A 17,793-nucleotide genomic window follows, 5' to 3' on the forward strand; every position below is an offset into this window, starting at 1 on the left:
AGGAGAGCGCAGTTTGCTGGCAGCCTAGTAAATTAAGTGATTATTAGGCTGAGCAGAGTTTACACAGTACAGTTTTGTCTTAATCCCTTCAAGACGTGGTTAGAACAAAAAATCCAAAAAATAAAACTTGCTGAGCTTAACTTAAAAAAAAAAAAAGTATCAATTTCTAGCAGGTAGGATTTTATGGAAGAAATAAAAAATAAAAAAAATAGTGATCACCAACCTAAAATTCACAAGATACCCTGTACCACTTTAAAAGTCGATAATGCCATCGGTCACAATTGAGGTCAGTGTTGTTTGTTTGAAATGCCTAATTGCTATTTCTGCTGCAATCTCCACATTTTTTTAAAACTGGTGATCAGTGGCCACATAGAAATTTTATGGCTGCTGGTCAGCACTTTTGAAGTGCCAATCAGCAACTTCATTTAAATAAATAGAGATGATTATCAATTTAGGATACATATGGTATGGTATTAAAGCACTTTTTGCTATTCATTTTTTTCCGTATCTATAGTACAGTGTACACTAGGGGTCTATTTAAAAAGTTGTATTATAGCCATGTCACAGAAACTTTTCCAAAGTCAGTGGGATATAATGAAAATAAATTGTTAGGATTATTAAGAAAAAGTCTACAGTTTGCATTCATTATTATTAAATAGTATTTATAAATGCAAACATAGTACGCAGCACAGTACATTAAATAGGGGTTGCAAATGACAGACAGAAACAAACAAACAGTGACACAGGAGAAAAGGACCCTGCCCAAATGAGCTTAAAATCTAAATGCATAAAATATGTGCAAACTACATGTGCATACCTAACATTTTATATTTTCCATGATTTAAGGAAGAAAATTGTAAAAAAAAGAGATATGAAACAGGGAGCTGACCCTTTGCTTATATTGTCTTTCCTCATATCCAGGTTTAACTAGATAAATGTATTGGAGCTTTATTTTTTTGCTTACAACATTCATTCAGATCTTCAAAATACTGCATTGAATATACCACGTCAGCAGTTTACAGCTTTCCACCACTATAGATTTTTTTTTATTATTTTTTTTTTCAAGATCGATTTGAAAAATGCAGATCCAGAGAGAGTGGAAAAACAAATTGAAAAAATGTTTGACATTCCAGCAAGCGATTGCATTCGGGTGAGTATAAACTTCATCAGTTTTTATGTCTTTTTAGGTCTCTTTTAGATTAATAATATTAAACAGTATTTATATTGCGCCAATATATTATGCAGCGCTGTACAAAGTCCATAGTCATGCCACTATCTGTCACTCAAAGGGGCTCACAATGTCCCTACCGTAGTCATAAGTCTTTAGTACAATCTAAGGCCAATTTGGTGGAAGCCGATTAACATAACTGCATGTTTTTGGGATGTGGGAGGAAACCAGAGTACCCGGAGGAAACCCACTCAAACATGGGGAAAACTTGCAAACTCCATGCAGATAGTGTGTACAGACAGGTCTAAATATTAAAATGCTTTTTATCTAGAAAAAAAAATAGACACCGCTCTGTGAAGTTGGGTTGACCAAGCAAAAAGAATACAGACATCACATGTCAAACAGACTTTTTTGCATATTTAAATGCAGTGGCCCCTTAAAGTATTCCACCCAAGGAGGGTAAGCCAAGAAAAAACAAAGCACTATAATCACCATGTATCCAATCCAGAACCTGAACATAGCATCTTTTAATATGGTTTGTGGTGGAAGTAATAATTGTAGGGCATTTTAAATGATGACCACAACCAAACATTTTAATGAAGACAACATTTTCTAGATGATGTTTAACTTACTTATAAGCCTATTCTTCCACTGCATGTGTGCTAATCCATTTTTAAAGATAATGTAATTTGGTATTTTTGGTTCATTGGAATTGACAAAATGATGATATTTGTGAATCGACCCATACATTTCTTTAAGGAAGGAATATTATGGCTGGAGGATAGCCAGGTGGCTGGGGAAAAATGTAATGTATTTTTTTTTACATTAGCAAATATCTGTCTTGTGTTTTTTTTTAAGTTTTTGATGCAATTTATGAAGTGTAATTAGACCCTTTATATTCATAGATACAATCATTGAAGAGTACACAAATAAACCAAAAACATATATGAGATTTTCAAGGCAGTCATAAATCACATCAATTATGAACTAATTTTTTATCCGTTTTATTAAAACATCAATATAAAACAGTAGTATTTATTATCTGAACATATTAAAACCAACATAAAAAAAATTACACCATTTCCAAATTTTTACAATACATATTTTGCAGACAATATGCAACAATATTTGTTATTTTGGTATTTTTAGATCTCTGCAAAGTATGGAACAAATGTGGAGAGAGTTCTTCAAGAAGTCATTAGAAGGCTCCCATCGTGAGTATATCTGTCTGAACAGATGCACTGTGTTGTCTTCTCAATTCTTATTCTCTACTCTTCTTTGTTTTATTATGTAAATGGAATTTGTCAAACGGCTGTCACTGGGACAGTGGAGGCTGCCATTGCTTTATTTCTGGAAGCAGTTCCAGGACAGGCAGCCTCCTGTGAGTGATGTTAGGGATGTCCCTTAAAACAGTTTTAACAGTTGCATATTCATAACAGCTCTGTTTAGTCAGCTTAGACACATTTTAGGTAAAGAAGAATTGTCTTCAATACAGTTTATGTAGCAGATAATGATTATAACATTATGTTAACATGCTCATGAAATGAAAAGATTTACTCTAAGCAGTTGGATCAACATGACTGCCTACTGGCATTTCCAGGATAGGAAATTAATTACATAGTAGCCATATTCCCTCAAAAGAATTATCCTAAACTTTTCTAGGTAAAATAATTTTTAAGCTGCACATTCTGTTCAGCAAATACTGAAGTCAGAAAAGCTTTCTTTCAGGATATTTCCTTTAAGTTTTGTATGATGCTAAATTGATAGCTGCCACATGAAAAAATAGTTTTCAGGCTGCACATGAAGAGGAATGCCGCCCTTTGTTATTCTGTTCTAGGTTACCATCCTCCTGCAGAGTTCTTCTGTTGCAGGAGATTGCAATCAGACTGGATAAAGGGTTATGAATTATTCCTCTCTAAATGATAAGCGGGTGTGCATATTATTAATCATACACTTTCAGTTAGACAGTTGAGTTGAATTCCCAGGCAACGTAATAACATACTTGGAAACACTGACTTGCACAATGCTAAGTTAACCATAAGCATTTCCATTGAAGGGGGCTCAATCAGTGGCACATAATCAATGCCCAGATGACAAAAAGGAATTGCTCTGGTAGTCTGACAGTTTACCTAAATGATAATAAAATTGCTCAGGAATGTATTTTTCCTAAAACTTCCCTGATGATTCAAAAGCCATCATCAGCCACTGTAATCAGTCATACTAGGTATTAATATGATAACACCTAGCTGACTTTTTTCATCAGTAACTGGCTAAAAAGTACATGAGCTTTCCACAAAAGAGAAAGTTGCAGGTTGTGTTCTTATTTCTTAACCCATTATGAGAAATGTAACTTTACAAAGTTAAATTACATGTTAGTTCAAAAATACAATTAAGTCGTGGGATGCACACAAAGAGCAAAACCTCAGCACTTCTTCAGTCAGTAATCTAGTTATCCTAGAACAGCAGCCCTCATTGTAAAGTACCACCGTGACACTATTAGCTCCTTTTTAAGCTTTATAGCTTTAGTTTTAAGTGTCAGGAAGGTGGCACGAGAAAATGCAAAACTAAAACGCCAACATTATTCCTTGTTTGGGTAATTCAGTGTGGCAGAATTGAACGAAACTCTTATTTTTAACATGAACAATTCAGGTAGGTGGTTCTTGCAGAAAGGGACAGGCGACGTTTGTTCTGCAATACCTGTACTTACCTGTCTGATTAAGGCATATATCACTAAGCTTAGTTCCACTTCATAATCATCATAATCATAATGTTGGAAAGGAATTACACATACTTTGGCATATGTATATCTCAGCCACGTATTAAGATGGTTATCTGTGATTTTTGCTTTAATGTTGTAAAATATCTTCATGCTAATAGATAATAAATGTATCAAATAGTAGTTGGTTTCTTTGTGTTTCAGGCCAAGAATTGAAGAGAACAGCCCCCTTAAAGCCCTTCTGTTTGACTCCACCTTTGATGTTTATAGAGGAGTGGTAGCCAATATTGCACTGTTTGGTGGGGAAGTGAGCAAAGGCAGTAAAATTGTGGCTGCTCATTCTGGAAAGAGCTATGAGGTGAATGAGGTTGGCCTCCTGACACCCGAGGAATTGCCGGCTGAGAAATTGTAAGTATTTTTATATTATCATCTTTATGTTTCCAAGTTGATGTGATTTTATGTAGCGCTTCAGTATTTGTACATTTACAAAACCTATTTTTATTCTTTTTATGAATGTGTTTTATTAATGATGCTTGCTGTGTGTATATAGAGTTTCTTTATGCTTATTGCGTTTGATCTATAAAAATGTTATGCATTCAGCTTCGTCTCATTTGAATTTATTCTTTGGTAATTTGTTTTGTAGGTATCCTGGTCAGGTGGGGTACCTAGTAGCTGGAATGAAAGAAGTACAAGAAGCACAAATAGGAGACACGCTGTATCTTTACAAGCAGCCAGTGGAGCCACTGCCAGGGTTTAAAGCTGCAAAGCCAATGGTATTTGCAGGTAAGAATAATGTTTGTTGTTTTTAACTTCAGTAGGTAATACAAACCCCTTAGGCCAAATTTACCCAGGCATTCAAAAAAAGCATTTCTGACCCCTGACAAGGTCTGACAGTACATGTACATTGTTGGAGGACATGGCTTTCTTGGTTGCAACCCAATTCAACACTGCAATATCCATCACTATTGCTCCTGGATTATAGCTCCAAATACACAGCATTGGATAGGAGCCAGCAACTTTGTAAACATGACCAGGTTGTGTATATATATTGTAATACAAATTTAATAGCTTCTGAGCTCTGCCCCTTTTGTAAATCAGCTTTCCTAACAATCAGAATAACTAATTGTCCACATAGTCTTTGCTGCTCTATGGAAAAGAAGTTCAAGCATCATTTTTTCATTGAAGCTATGGGTTACATCCTTGCTAAACTGACAACACCATGCAGTGGCTTTAAATGACATTCCAGTTTGTAGGGATCCCAGGGATGCAAGGTGAATCTATTCTTGTAGTACTCGGACATGCTTGAAGTGGCATGCATGAACGTCAGGGGCTGCACAGGAAAGTTGCATATATTTAATTTATCAGAATCTATGAGACCATTTTTTCACACCGAAGTGGATGGTGTTTCTCTAAAATTGCACTGTGGCTTTGTTATGGAAAAGATTACATTGAAATGTTCCTTCTCAAGTTCTTTATTATGTATATTATCACCTTAAAATGCTTGTAATACTTGTAATATATTTATTACATAAATGTATATGCACTTATGTATCCTATTTATGAACTTTTTAATGCGGTGGTCACATGATTGCTCAGCCTCCTTTGCATCTCTCTTTTTCATAGCCAATAAAAGTGTGTTCTCATAATAAGTTGGAGGGACGTACAGTAATCAAACCATAATTTTTATTAACAAAAAGTTTAATTAATGTATCCCTCACCTTCCTATTAACCTTTAATACGTTTTCTGCTGTACTAGTACTATGAACAGCAGTTTTGATGGTGAGGCTTCTTCTGCAGGGCTGGGCAGGAGGCATCATGGCAAAATCGACAGGAATGCTGTGCCTGTAATTTGGTAATAAGTCTTATATAATTTCTATATAGTCCTATATAATTCTTACTGAATTTTTGTTTAAAAAGAAACATCTGAAACTACAAATTTTTTTTTTTTTTTTTTACACGAAATATTTCTTTAAATGCATGTATCAGGAGCAAGTATTTGTTATACCTAAAGAAGCCAGCACTAGGACCTCCAACAATGACAGGTTTTTGCCACATTGTCAGAAATTGTTGGTGCACTGCGGATTGATATGCAATGGTGATAAATAATGCATGCAGAGTCTCTCTTCAGTTTGTCTTTGAAGTTTGTTTTTCTCAAGTCTGAATGCTATACAGAGATAATGTGTTTGCATGAAAAAGTTTGAGATAAACAATCAGGAATTTTCATTTCATATGTCTCCTGTTGTGAAAGGCATGTTTCCTGTGGACCAATCAGAGTATAACAATTTGAAAAGCGCCTTGGAGAAGCTAACTTTAAACGATTCCAGCGTGTCTGTTACCCGGGACAGCAGTGTAGCACTTGGAGCTGGCTGGAGGTTAGTGGGCTCTGGTATTGGATATCAATATAGTTTTTTTACTTCTGCAAAGAATGACAAGCAGTAAAATCTTGTAAATGGAAAATATTCGTTTACTGATCAGCCAGAGTGAGATTTTCGATGTATGGAATTCCATACTATAGCTTAAAGGAAACATTTGCTATTGTTATTATTAAAACTGACTTCAAATTATTTACTACTTGCAAACAATTTGTTCTAGTTTGTGAAGACTACAAATACATTTTTTCCAATATTTTACACTAACAATTGTCGTTATATTGATCAGACAAGCAGTGAGGGTATTGATATGACATTGCTAATATAGCCGTCATGAATAGAGGTCGGAATCCACAGTAAGTACATTGGTACAGGTAGAGAGAGCTCTATGTAGTATATTGGGCAAGTGAGCACTAAAAAGGTCTGAGACCCAGAGTCTAAGGAACCGCTCGGTGTCCATCATTGGTAATAAGAAAACTCTGTCTGAGGTTTGCTGCAGGTTTGGCAAATGTTAAAGCTTCTTTGCTATGAACAGGCTTGGAGATGATCCTATGTTTCAATATAAACCCATAGCAATCCACAGGGAACTTTGCTGTGAACAGCTTGCAAGTCGCAGCCCACAGACAAACCAGTGCTGGCAGCTGTAAGGCAAGTATGAAAGTTGCCAGGCAGTTTTGGAGTCAGGGACAGGACATAGATCAGGGTGGTCAGGGGACAGACCTAGTCAGTTCCAAAGGCTGGAAACCATGAAAGCAAAGAGGAACACAGCAACACTGATAAAGGGTAGTATAAATATAAAATGTATGTGTGTGTTTGTATAATATATGTAATATATATATATATATATATATATATATATATATATATATATATTATTCAGAAACACTTACACATGAGAAAAAGAAAATACACCCTCTAGAGTTTTATGTATCAGGACAAAAAAAAAAAAAAATCATCTGGTCCTTAGCAATTTCTCTTCTAAGATTATTTAAATCTATCTCCATGTGTAAGTTTAAACCAGAACAGATTCCATTAGGTCAATATTTATTTCACTAAAAACTGAATCTTGTGCATTGCACAGCCTGGCATTGGGATTCATTTTCTGGGACATTTTGTCCTGGGAAGATAGGCAACTGCCTTAAATGTTTTTTTACTTGTCAATAATCTTTCTCACTGTAGAATGATGGACTTCAAATTGTTTGAAAATGACCTTATAACCCCTCCCAGATGACTTGCTTCTCTAAGATAATTAGTGATGTCTTTGCTCCTTGGGATTGTGTTAACACACACCTAAATTCTCCAGACCGGGTAACTACATAAATGATTCATGTCATTAACTATATACTTGCACAGGTTGGGTTTTCTTGGACTTCTACATATGGAGGTTTTTAACCAACGACTAGAGCAGGAATACAATGCATCTGTAATAATGACGTCACCTACAGTCCCATACAAAGCAGTGCTGTCATCACAGAAACTTATAAAGGTAAGATGTGTGCAGAGCTACATACACCACCCATTATTTCATCTGTGTAGTAATACAAAAAAATCAAAAAGATTTTTTTTTTTTTGCACTTTGAACAAATTAAACAAAACATCATCAATGACATGTTTAGCAGACCAAAAGGAAGCAAATAAGAAAAGTGTATTTTTAGTGTTTAAATCCACTTTAAGGTCTGTTGGGGCTGATTTGAATCTTACACAGGGCTATGAAACACACACACACACCATACTATCACCACATTACAAGCCTAGTGATTGGGTTATCAGGCATCCGGCATTGCATCATGAAAAGTGTGGAAACGACGTAAAAGGACACAGGCAAAGAGTCTAACAATTTCCTACTCTATTACAACAAAATACACATTTGCCAGTGACATGCTTGCATTGTAAAAAAATTAAATCTGTAATAGTAACATTTCCTAATAAATCATTTTCCAGTATACTTGGAAACATTGTCCTGTAATATAATCAGAGGAGGCCTAAAAAAACCCTTGGTCCCTAATTGGGACATATTTCTGTGGGCTAGTATTCATCCTCCAGTATCCTCCTACTTTGTGGTTTTCTTGTAGCATCTGAAAGCTACAAAAAAGAGTTGGTATTGAAAGCTTTCCTTCCACTTGGATCACAGGGCTAAACAGGTAGCAGGTGGACACTGATGCCATGAAACGTGCCAGGCATATATGAGAGACAAGCGCCTTTTTTGATTACCTGCTTAGTCCAACTTATTGCTGTGTTTACTACTTTAAGAACGCTGTTCAATGGCACAAGTCCAAACCCGGACTATTATCTGGTTTTAATAATTTGTAAATAATCATGTGATGAATGTTTCATGTGGTTCCTTTAATTCATCAAAGACCCATTTCAAAGTTTTTTAATAGAGGTATACTCTATTAGGGAACCTTACTTATCTTTCTTAGAAAGGCGAAGCATTAGCAAATCATATTTTATTAGTACTGGCCCAGCGGTTCAATATTCCCCAGCCCAGTTCTCCCCTTAATATAATAGATTCTTCTTGCTTTGCAAATATATCTCTGAATAATACTCTTCAAAGAACATTTACAAGAAAATATAGGCAAATATAAACAATCAGCTGCACAGCTTGTTATACTGTATGTAGGGACCTATAAATGAATAAACAGGTAAAGCCTTGTCACATAAAATAAAATGTTTCATAAATGTAAACTTTCTCCAAAAAAGAAAATCTTGTGCTCTAAATAGCATTGTGTGCACTGCATATTTTTATGGTTTTCTTCTCTGCCCCTTATTCTATACAGCTTTATCTTTTATAGGTCAGCCATCATCTCAATATCTATCCACTGACATTTTCCAGAGTTTCTGCCAGTGGCTGAAAGGTTCCTCTCTGTTAGTTTCCTCTGCCTCAAGCATGATCATGACAGCTGTTGTTAATCTAAGATCCAGGCTTCTTGTGTCATTGGCCAAAGTGAATCCCGGGGAGAGCGGATGGCAGAGAAATTCTTCATATTTCTTAGACACTTGACCTCACCTGTTACAGTTCACTTTAATAACCCAGTGGGTAATCGTCCTCTGCCTCACTTCATTCAAAAACTTGGTTAAAGTTTCATTTCTGCTTTGTTACTTTGCTGAACCTACCTCTAATTTTACATCTTGGTTACATTCATGACCAGTTCTTGCTGAAAGCTATTGATATGCAATCATTTTTGTACAGAACTTACAAAAGTTTGTTATGTCTATTCTGTTTCTTTGATTGTTTAGGAATATGGAGCCGAGGTCATTACTATTGTAAACCCTTCTGAGTTTCCTGATAAAACTGTAGTGTCAGAATACCGGGAACCTATTATACTGGGCACAATCATTTCTCCTGATGAGTACTTTGGAAAGATAATGGCACTTTGCCAGGTTAGTACATTGTTTTTTATTCTGAAAAAATATCTTGCATCATTTATATAGAAGTTATTTTGTTTGTCATTATACTATAGTTGCAAAGAAATGTTTGTTTTAATAGCTGCCTGCTCTATAAAGCTGGGCTGACTGGAGAGAATTGGACCTTATTGTTCTTTTTTGGTCATCCAATTAGTGAGGTATTCCTGTCCTTGTTAGTTAGTGTTGTAATTTGAAGCTAAAGAGGAGTTTGAGATTTGGTTTTGATGGTAAAGATATGATAAATTAAAAGAGAGAATAATATGGTATACAGGAAGAATGATATGTAATGAATGCAGAACAATATGGAACACAGGATGTTCTAGAAAACCTTGTACACCAGACTTTGAGCTAAGGGCTTGTTCAGATCTGCAGTAAAAGAAATGTGCTTGTTACCTCTCAAAGATACATAGTTACATAGTAGGTTAGGATGAAAAAAGACATAAGTCCATCAAGTTCAATCACTAGGGAAATAAACATATCCCAGATATGAAACCCTATAAGACATAGTTGGTCCAGAGGAAGGCAAAAAAACCCTGGTACAGTTTGCTTCAAAAGGGGAAAAAAATGATTCCATGAGGCAATTGGATGTTCCCTGGATGTCTACTGCAGTGTTCAGCCCCTGTATTGTGACCAACTCTTCAGTAACTACCATAAAACAGCCAGGCGGTTACTGAAAAGTGCCGGGTGGTGCACCCGGCTAAGAGGTGCTTGGGGGAACACTGTACTATGCACAGCTAGTCGTCCATGATTATTTTCAGGCAAAAATGCCTGTTTTTAGCAGGCATTTGCAATTGCTTGTCCAGCTGTTTTTTAAGACTTTTTTTTTTTTTTAAGCCCAGTTAAAAAAAAAAAAAAAACAGTTCCCATTAAAATCTAAAGCGACAAGGGTAGCAAACTGCTCCAGACATTGCTTTATGCGTCCAGAAAACCTTATGTAAATGCTGCTGCCTATCAAATGAAGGATAATGAACAGGCCAATTTATCCAATGTAACTGTTTTTCTTGTAGCTGCTTTTGAGAGGTAAAACTGCTTAAAAAAACACAGGTCTGAACAAGCCCTAGGAGTCAAACCAGCTGCTGTGGATTGATACCTTGAAAATCTGGTATTTCTTGGAAATATCAATGAAATTGAATTGAAAAATACCTAATCCAAATGAATAAATGAAATTGCATTTCAATAGTAAAATTTGTCTATGCAAAGCATAGCTTAATAAACAACTTGTTAGATAATGTCTGATATTGGAATATGAAATCGTATAGGAAGACTGATATAAAACTCTATACTGTAGAAATTTGCATCTCTTTTTTTTTTTCTAACACCTTCCAATGAGGGGTTTTCATTGGATTTTGTAAAGCTTTGTAATTTCCAGAATTAAATATGTAAATGCATCACAATTTTTTTTGTTTCCAGACCAGGCGTGCTGAACACAAAAGTTTTGTGTACATTGATGAGCACAGGATAATGCTGAAATATATGTTTCCTTTAAATGAAGTTGTGGTGGATTTTTATGATAATTTAAAGTCTTTGTCATCTGGATATGCAAGGCAAGTCCTACATTTTTCCTAACCCAAAACATCTCTCATTTTGTTAATACCAACATATTTCCTTGAAATTCTGTTTTTGGCTAAACATTGAAGGTGTATACAAAATAAAATACCTGCTTACAGATGTAGCTGCGGTTTATCGCTTTGAAGGTTCTATATATATATATATATATATATATATATATATATATATTTCAACCTGTCTAAAGCTAGCGATAAGGTATGTCACCATCATTTGAACATTCCTAATCATCCTCTCCAAAGAGCAGGAGAGAATTAGGGCCATCATACTGCACACAACTGGTGTAAGCTTAGTAATGGAATAGAAAAAGTAGAGACAATGTTTCTGTTAAACATTTCTAAATACTGACCTGTAGTGATAATCAAATGTGAGATATTTAGCAAAATTAGATTTCCTAAAATACAGGGTCACTGGAGCACAAAGAGTTGCTTTTGTTCAGAGACATGGGGGTCATGGGAATAAGGGAATAAAGAGGTCACTGAAGCACAAGGTGGTCACTAGAGCACAAAACGTTACTAAAGAATGAGGTTGCTGGAGTACGAGGTAAATGCTCCAGTATTTACCTGTATAGGTAGAAATATAGATACAGTAATTGAAGACTTGTTTTGAAAGGTGAATGGGCTGCTATTGTTATCTATCTTTCACTACTTTATAAGATGTAATGTACATCAGGTATGAGGACACCCAATATGTACATATTTGTTCTGGGTCAATAAATCTAAGGGTTATGAAAGAAAAAATCATGACAAGCCTGAAAAAACAAGCCAGATATGGCAACTACCATATTCTTGGCTCTGGTTAAAGAAAATTTAGATTGCTAAGGAGTTAAAACCTCAGTCATGGTTTTAATGCATTCTGCGTGCCTGTTTTAGGCCTTCACTCTCCAAATTTGTGCTCTTTACCATTCTCCCTGGAATTAGGGTGAAGAAATAAAATTTAAGTTGTTTTGGAGTGATTTCTTCACACTTACTGCTTATTAAAGCAGAAGATTAATAAAGCTAAATAAATCTGCTGCTAGCACTCAGGATTTTGCGGCAGTGCGTGCCGTGCATATTTGCATCTTCTGGCTGGATGGGGATGACAAATCTCCTGCACATGTGCACAGGGGGTACATTATCCTGACAATAAACCATATGGAATCTGACAAGTGGGCAGAAGGAAACTTAATAGTCTCCCCTGCCAGTGAAAAAGCCTTCCTATATGGACTTTACTTTTGTTTAAAGTGTTGTTGAACACTGTTTATAGTTTTGTAAATGGTAAAATAGCAATTGTGTATTTTATGTCATTACCACCAGTTTCTCGTTTATTTATTCATTGTTGAAAATACCATGTTGCATTGAAGTTTCATTGTTCACCCAATACAACCTGCATAGCTGTAGCCTAACTGATATGATTTCTTTGTGAATCTTCAGCTTTGATTATGAGGATGCAGGTTACCAAGCAGCTGACCTAATCAGAATGGATATTTTATTGAATGGGCGTTCAGTGGAAGAACTGGTAACCATAGTACATAGGTAAGAAATCTTACTAGTTTAATAGTAGTATAAGTAGTTTTAGTAGTATAAACAAAAAAATGATACATTTCTAAAGCAGCAGTATGACCTAACTGTAGCCATTCCACTGCGTTTCTAAGGTTTATCAACATTTGCCTTTGAAGACCTGCTAAAGACCAGATGATATTTTATTATGTCCTGATATGCAAAACCTTAGAATTTATATAGGGTGTGTTTCTTTTGTTTTTTTGTCATGATTGTGTGTAATCATTACTTTTAAAGCAAGTTAGTCTGGTGGCAGTGTGTCACAAATATATGATCATCCTCCAGCTGTTTCTGCATTCATTACACACAGTATGCCAAATAATGAATTGTGTAAATCTGACCTAATTTGATCAAGACCAGGTACAGACTTAAAGATAGGTAAACTATCTACCACTCCGTGTGCCAAGGCTGAGATAAAGGGAGCAGTCAGGTTGCACTGTTAGAGAAGTATGTTTTATTGGTGGACATTGGGTGACTGGGGCCTAATTTCTGTATGAGCATTGTTTTTTTGTGCGGCTATGATAAAAAGTAAAAAGCAAAAACATATATTTTCTGTTATTCAGGGAAAAAGCCTATTCAGTCGGTAAAGCAATCTGTGAAAAGTTACGAGATGCTATTCCAAGACAACTGTTTGAAATCGCTGTACAAGCAGCAATTGGAAGTAAGGTCATCGCAAGAGAAACGTAAGTCTACGGAGAGTTAAATAATCATTTTCTGATTTTTGTCTTTATCTTTGTCAGCAAATATTCATATCTTTAAGCAAATGATGGAAAGAACTAGTTATAATTGGGCTATGAAAAACATTTTTCCTTTTAGATAAAATCGAGAACTGTTAGAACCCATGCCATTTTTATGAGGCGGAGATTTGTTAATGAATTACATCAGGGTACCTTTGTACACATGTTAAATGGGCAAATAATACACCCCACCCTCTTTCTGCAACACCTATCCAACTGCCTTTTTTACAAATTTAGAGGTGGTTACGTGATACTTCAGTACCAAGTCTTCGCCCCTCATTTGTTTTTACCATGTAAGGTTTTATTTTTGGAGACATGACTGTCTATTAGCTGTACAGCGATGGGTTCCTCTTAGGATTCTTAGCTCAGTAAGACAGTAGGGGACCATATGAACATCTTCAGCACTGGATTAGTGCCCACCAACCCAAAAATAGTCAAGGAACCTAGATGTTGGATTAGATGAGCATATTGTACTTCACAAGACAAGGAAAAAAAAAAGACATTCAGTATTGATTTAGAGGTTACATTTTTGAAATATGTGTGTGTGTTTGTGAATTCTTATTCTGTAATTGTGCAGTCAGTTTTTTTAATTTTTTTTAATAGGGACTTTTTAGCTGGAATAAGCCCATAGAATAGGGAATGTACAATTGATATATTGTATTATATAGTGACATTTTTACTGGCATCTGTTACTTATTTTTAAAATATCTCAAAAATATTAAATTTAATTTTACAGAATTAAAGCCTACAGAAAGAACGTTTTGGCAAAATGCGTAAGTAATGCTTATTTGGTTATTGTACAGAAAAAGAAGCACATAAGCCTAGTTATCAGCTATGCAGTGCACCATACCACATGGCAATGTTGTGAGTTGCATTGGACAATCCACTACAGTGTTCTCCCCAGCCCCTTTTAGCTGGGTGCACCACCTGGCACTTTTTAGTAACCACCCAGCTGTTTTTGAGTGATTACATAAAAAAGTGGGTCACAGTACAGGGGCACTGGATAGCTGAGGCATAATACAAACTTGATGGAAAAGTAGGACAAATTAGGAGGGGTTACCGGATTCCTTTTGGAACAACAACTGGGAATACTAAATTTGTCATGTGTTGCCCTGCCCACTTTTTGACCACCAACCTACAACTTCTCCCCACCCAGCTGAAAAAGAAATCTGGGAAGAACACTGTGATTTATTAAGGGTTATAGTGCGTAGGTGTGAAATTGCAAAAAATGCTTGTGTAAACACTACACACCTACTGAAGAGCCCCAAACTCAAGTCCTTTCTTTACTTTGTTTTACCTGACTGTACTCCCTGCATCCTAATAATAAGAGAGCATCCTTTATCTAATATATTTTGCAAAAAAAAACCCATACCCTGCCTGTATCTTTAGAAAAATGTATTTCGATATTCAAAGTAATCTGTTTCTTTTCTCACAATGATCAAAGTGTTTCAGACATTTCTTTTATTGTTTTTGGTAATTTAAAATTACATTTTGGAAATTTGGTTGGCATCTGTTTAGCACTTACTCGGAAGCTCGTGAGAAGCTTGACAGTTTTCTTCCATAAATGTCTCTGAGCCTATTAAATATTAAAGTACTGCATGGCAATGTTACAGAACATGGCTCAGTTGGGGAAGTGTTCTAGACTTTTAACAAACCTTTAAAACTTTCCATTCACACCTTTTGGGCTTTGAAGTAACAAACAAAAACACCTGTTTTTCAACTGAGCTGAACTTAATGCAATGAATTAACAAAAGTAAAAAGTTAACTTTGAGTTTGTTTTCATAAAATAAATGCCAAACCAATGCACATTTAACACTAGTAACTTTTTCTACGCTATTGTTATTAGTTGGAAATCTCTGCCATATAACCATCTTGCTTACATACTAAATATAAGACATTCTATTTTTGGGTGAATGTGTCTTTTTCCCATAGTCTTATGAATAAACAAATTCTACACAACAGTGATAGCGTCGCTATAGATCATCCCCTGGCCATTTGTATGCCTTGGAAAGGCTAACAGCAGTATCTCTTTGCCTGAATGCCCTTATATATTCCCCAAATCTTTGCATGTGCCAAATCCTCATATTGAATTGCGTTATATATTATAAATATAAGGTGTGAGGGCCCCAAAACTCAACTGCTAAAATCTCACCTATGGAGCCCAAAATTATATAGGAAACGCTCAGGAATTCTAATTCCCAAATCTACCACACATTGAAATATTAGTACTAGTAGAGTGAAACTTAGGATGACATTTAATGTGGTACAGGACTCAAAAAGTGAGAATTCTGAAAAGTTCTAATATAGTAATATACAATTTTAGCGGAACAGTACATTGAAAAAGTTATTTTTGTTCTTGAATTATTCCTGAAAAATATCCGTGTACATTGCACATGTGAGGGTATCTAGGCCACTGCCTATGGTCTCAAAGCTGTTTTCTTGTGGTGTGATTGCTGGGCTCATGGGATTTGGAGTGAGATTTGGTTCTGCTTACTATTCTCCATGATGGAGGTTCTGCACATGATAATAACGGTGATATAGTGATGGCTGACTATACACCAACAGTATAGAAAAATACATAGTAAATATCAGCTGCAGAGAGGCCACAAGCTGTGCTTTGATTAGTTATTGGTCTTCCTGTTTTTTCCCTATGCAGTCAGAACGCTCACTATACAGAAACCCAGCTACCGAGCTAGGAGGGGACAAATAGACAAATAAAAAAGTGTTTCATAAATGGCCACATTAAGATTATAGAAGTAACTGAATTGTCTTACATCTCTTCACAGTATGGGGGTGATATTACAAGAAAGATGAAGCTCCTCAAGAAGCAAGCTGAAGGCAAGAAGAAAATGAGGAAAATTGGCAATGTGGAAGTTCCAAAAGATGCATTTATCACAGTGTTAAAAAGACAGACAGACAAATAACACCAAATGTTGCATATATTTCAAACAATCTACAATGACCAGATGTCCATGCTTCCTCTACAGTTCATATGCTGTATGACTCAGGTTTAAAATGAACGACCGTACAATGAACTAAACACACACAGCTTGGTATGTTGGAAAACTATTCACAATAGGTGGCACTACATAGATCCAGATGTTGTAGTGATACACAAATGTGAATGTGGCCTTTGTGTTTGAGCTCTATTTACTTGAACATTTTGTACAAATAAAATTGGGGAACCTCCAATAAAGAGGGCTTATTTTCCGGAATTTTGCCTAGTGTCTGTATCAGTGTCCTGGTTTGGTATGACCAGCATGATCTAGCCATATATCTCCATTAGGGGGGAAAAAAAACAGTTGTAAAACCGTCAACAGGGAGCGTAACTGGAGCATAAAATTCAAATGAAGACGGGCAGGAGAGGAATGACTACAATTTACCAGAAAGCAGTGACCTCTTCACATCAATATGAATATGCTATCTGGGTTTGGATGTAGACAGGAAAGATGCCAGATGTTGTTTATAGCAGTGATGAGAGATGCCAGAACTTTATACCTGGAAGCTGCTTAAAGTGACAGTCAATGGTTTATTGATCATGGGGATCCACCAGCATGTGTTCAAACAACTTTACTAGCTGTTTTAGTAATTGTTTAAGTAATATTTCATTCTTTGTAGTTCTCTTCATTGGCTTCCTCCTCACCTTAGAATCAAATTCAAGCTCATGTGCTTTGCCTTCAAATCTCCACAGTTCCTGTCCCACTTACCTTTTAACCTGGTAAAAAAAATACTCCCCTAGCCCCTCTCTTTGCTCCTCCAATGACCTACTACTAACTTCCTCACTCATAACCTCATCACACACACACACACACACACACACACACACACACGACTCCAAGACTTTTCTAGAGATGCCATGACTCAATGGAATGGCTTTTCTCGTCCTATTTGGCTTGTTCCTACTTTCCACTATTTAAAAGAGCACTCAAAACCCAACTTTTCAAACTTGCCTACACCTCTTTTTTCTTTATTTTAAAACCCTCACTACTTCCCACCATTCCATATCCCCCCTCCTATTGTGTGTTACTTCTCCCTCCGCCTAGAATGTATCTGTCTGTCATTTGCAACACATATTTAATGTATAGCGCTGTGTAATATGTTGGTGCTATATAAATCCTGTTTATTAATAAAAAAGCATCCAATGCCTTTTGTTTTGTCAAAGGGCACACAACACTGATATACCAATGTATTCTGGTCCTTCATGTTGGTTATTACAGATGGTAACTGCATATTAGTTGTATACTAAGCGTGGACTATAGCTGCCTGTTCAGCCAGTCCCTTTTGCCCATGATTT

At 35.9% G+C, this 17,793-nt stretch overlaps 1 protein-coding gene across 1 annotated transcript in view; it reads left to right on the forward strand.

The window, feature by feature from the left end:
• Window positions 1-16,714, forward strand: part of GUF1 (GTP binding elongation factor GUF1) — a gene marked incomplete in the record, with an annotated part of 22,821 nt that extends 6,107 nt beyond the window's left edge. Inside the window, 12 exon segments of the mRNA XM_072406263.1 lie at window positions 1,067-1,150; window positions 2,318-2,382; window positions 4,089-4,292; window positions 4,528-4,667; window positions 6,133-6,256; window positions 7,607-7,739; window positions 9,491-9,634; window positions 11,069-11,202; window positions 12,637-12,738; window positions 13,326-13,445; window positions 14,236-14,272; window positions 16,286-16,714. Of these exon segments, the coding sequence (XP_072262364.1) occupies window positions 1,067-1,150; window positions 2,318-2,382; window positions 4,089-4,292; window positions 4,528-4,667; window positions 6,133-6,256; window positions 7,607-7,739; window positions 9,491-9,634; window positions 11,069-11,202; window positions 12,637-12,738; window positions 13,326-13,445; window positions 14,236-14,272; window positions 16,286-16,423 (1,425 nt within the window).
• Between the last annotated feature and the right edge of the window lie 1,079 nt (window positions 16,715-17,793).

The sequence above is a fragment of the Pyxicephalus adspersus genome, chromosome 3 (genome assembly GCF_032062135.1).
Source record: "Pyxicephalus adspersus chromosome 3, UCB_Pads_2.0, whole genome shotgun sequence".
In the NCBI taxonomy this organism is placed as follows: Eukaryota; Metazoa; Chordata; class Amphibia; order Anura; family Pyxicephalidae; genus Pyxicephalus; species Pyxicephalus adspersus.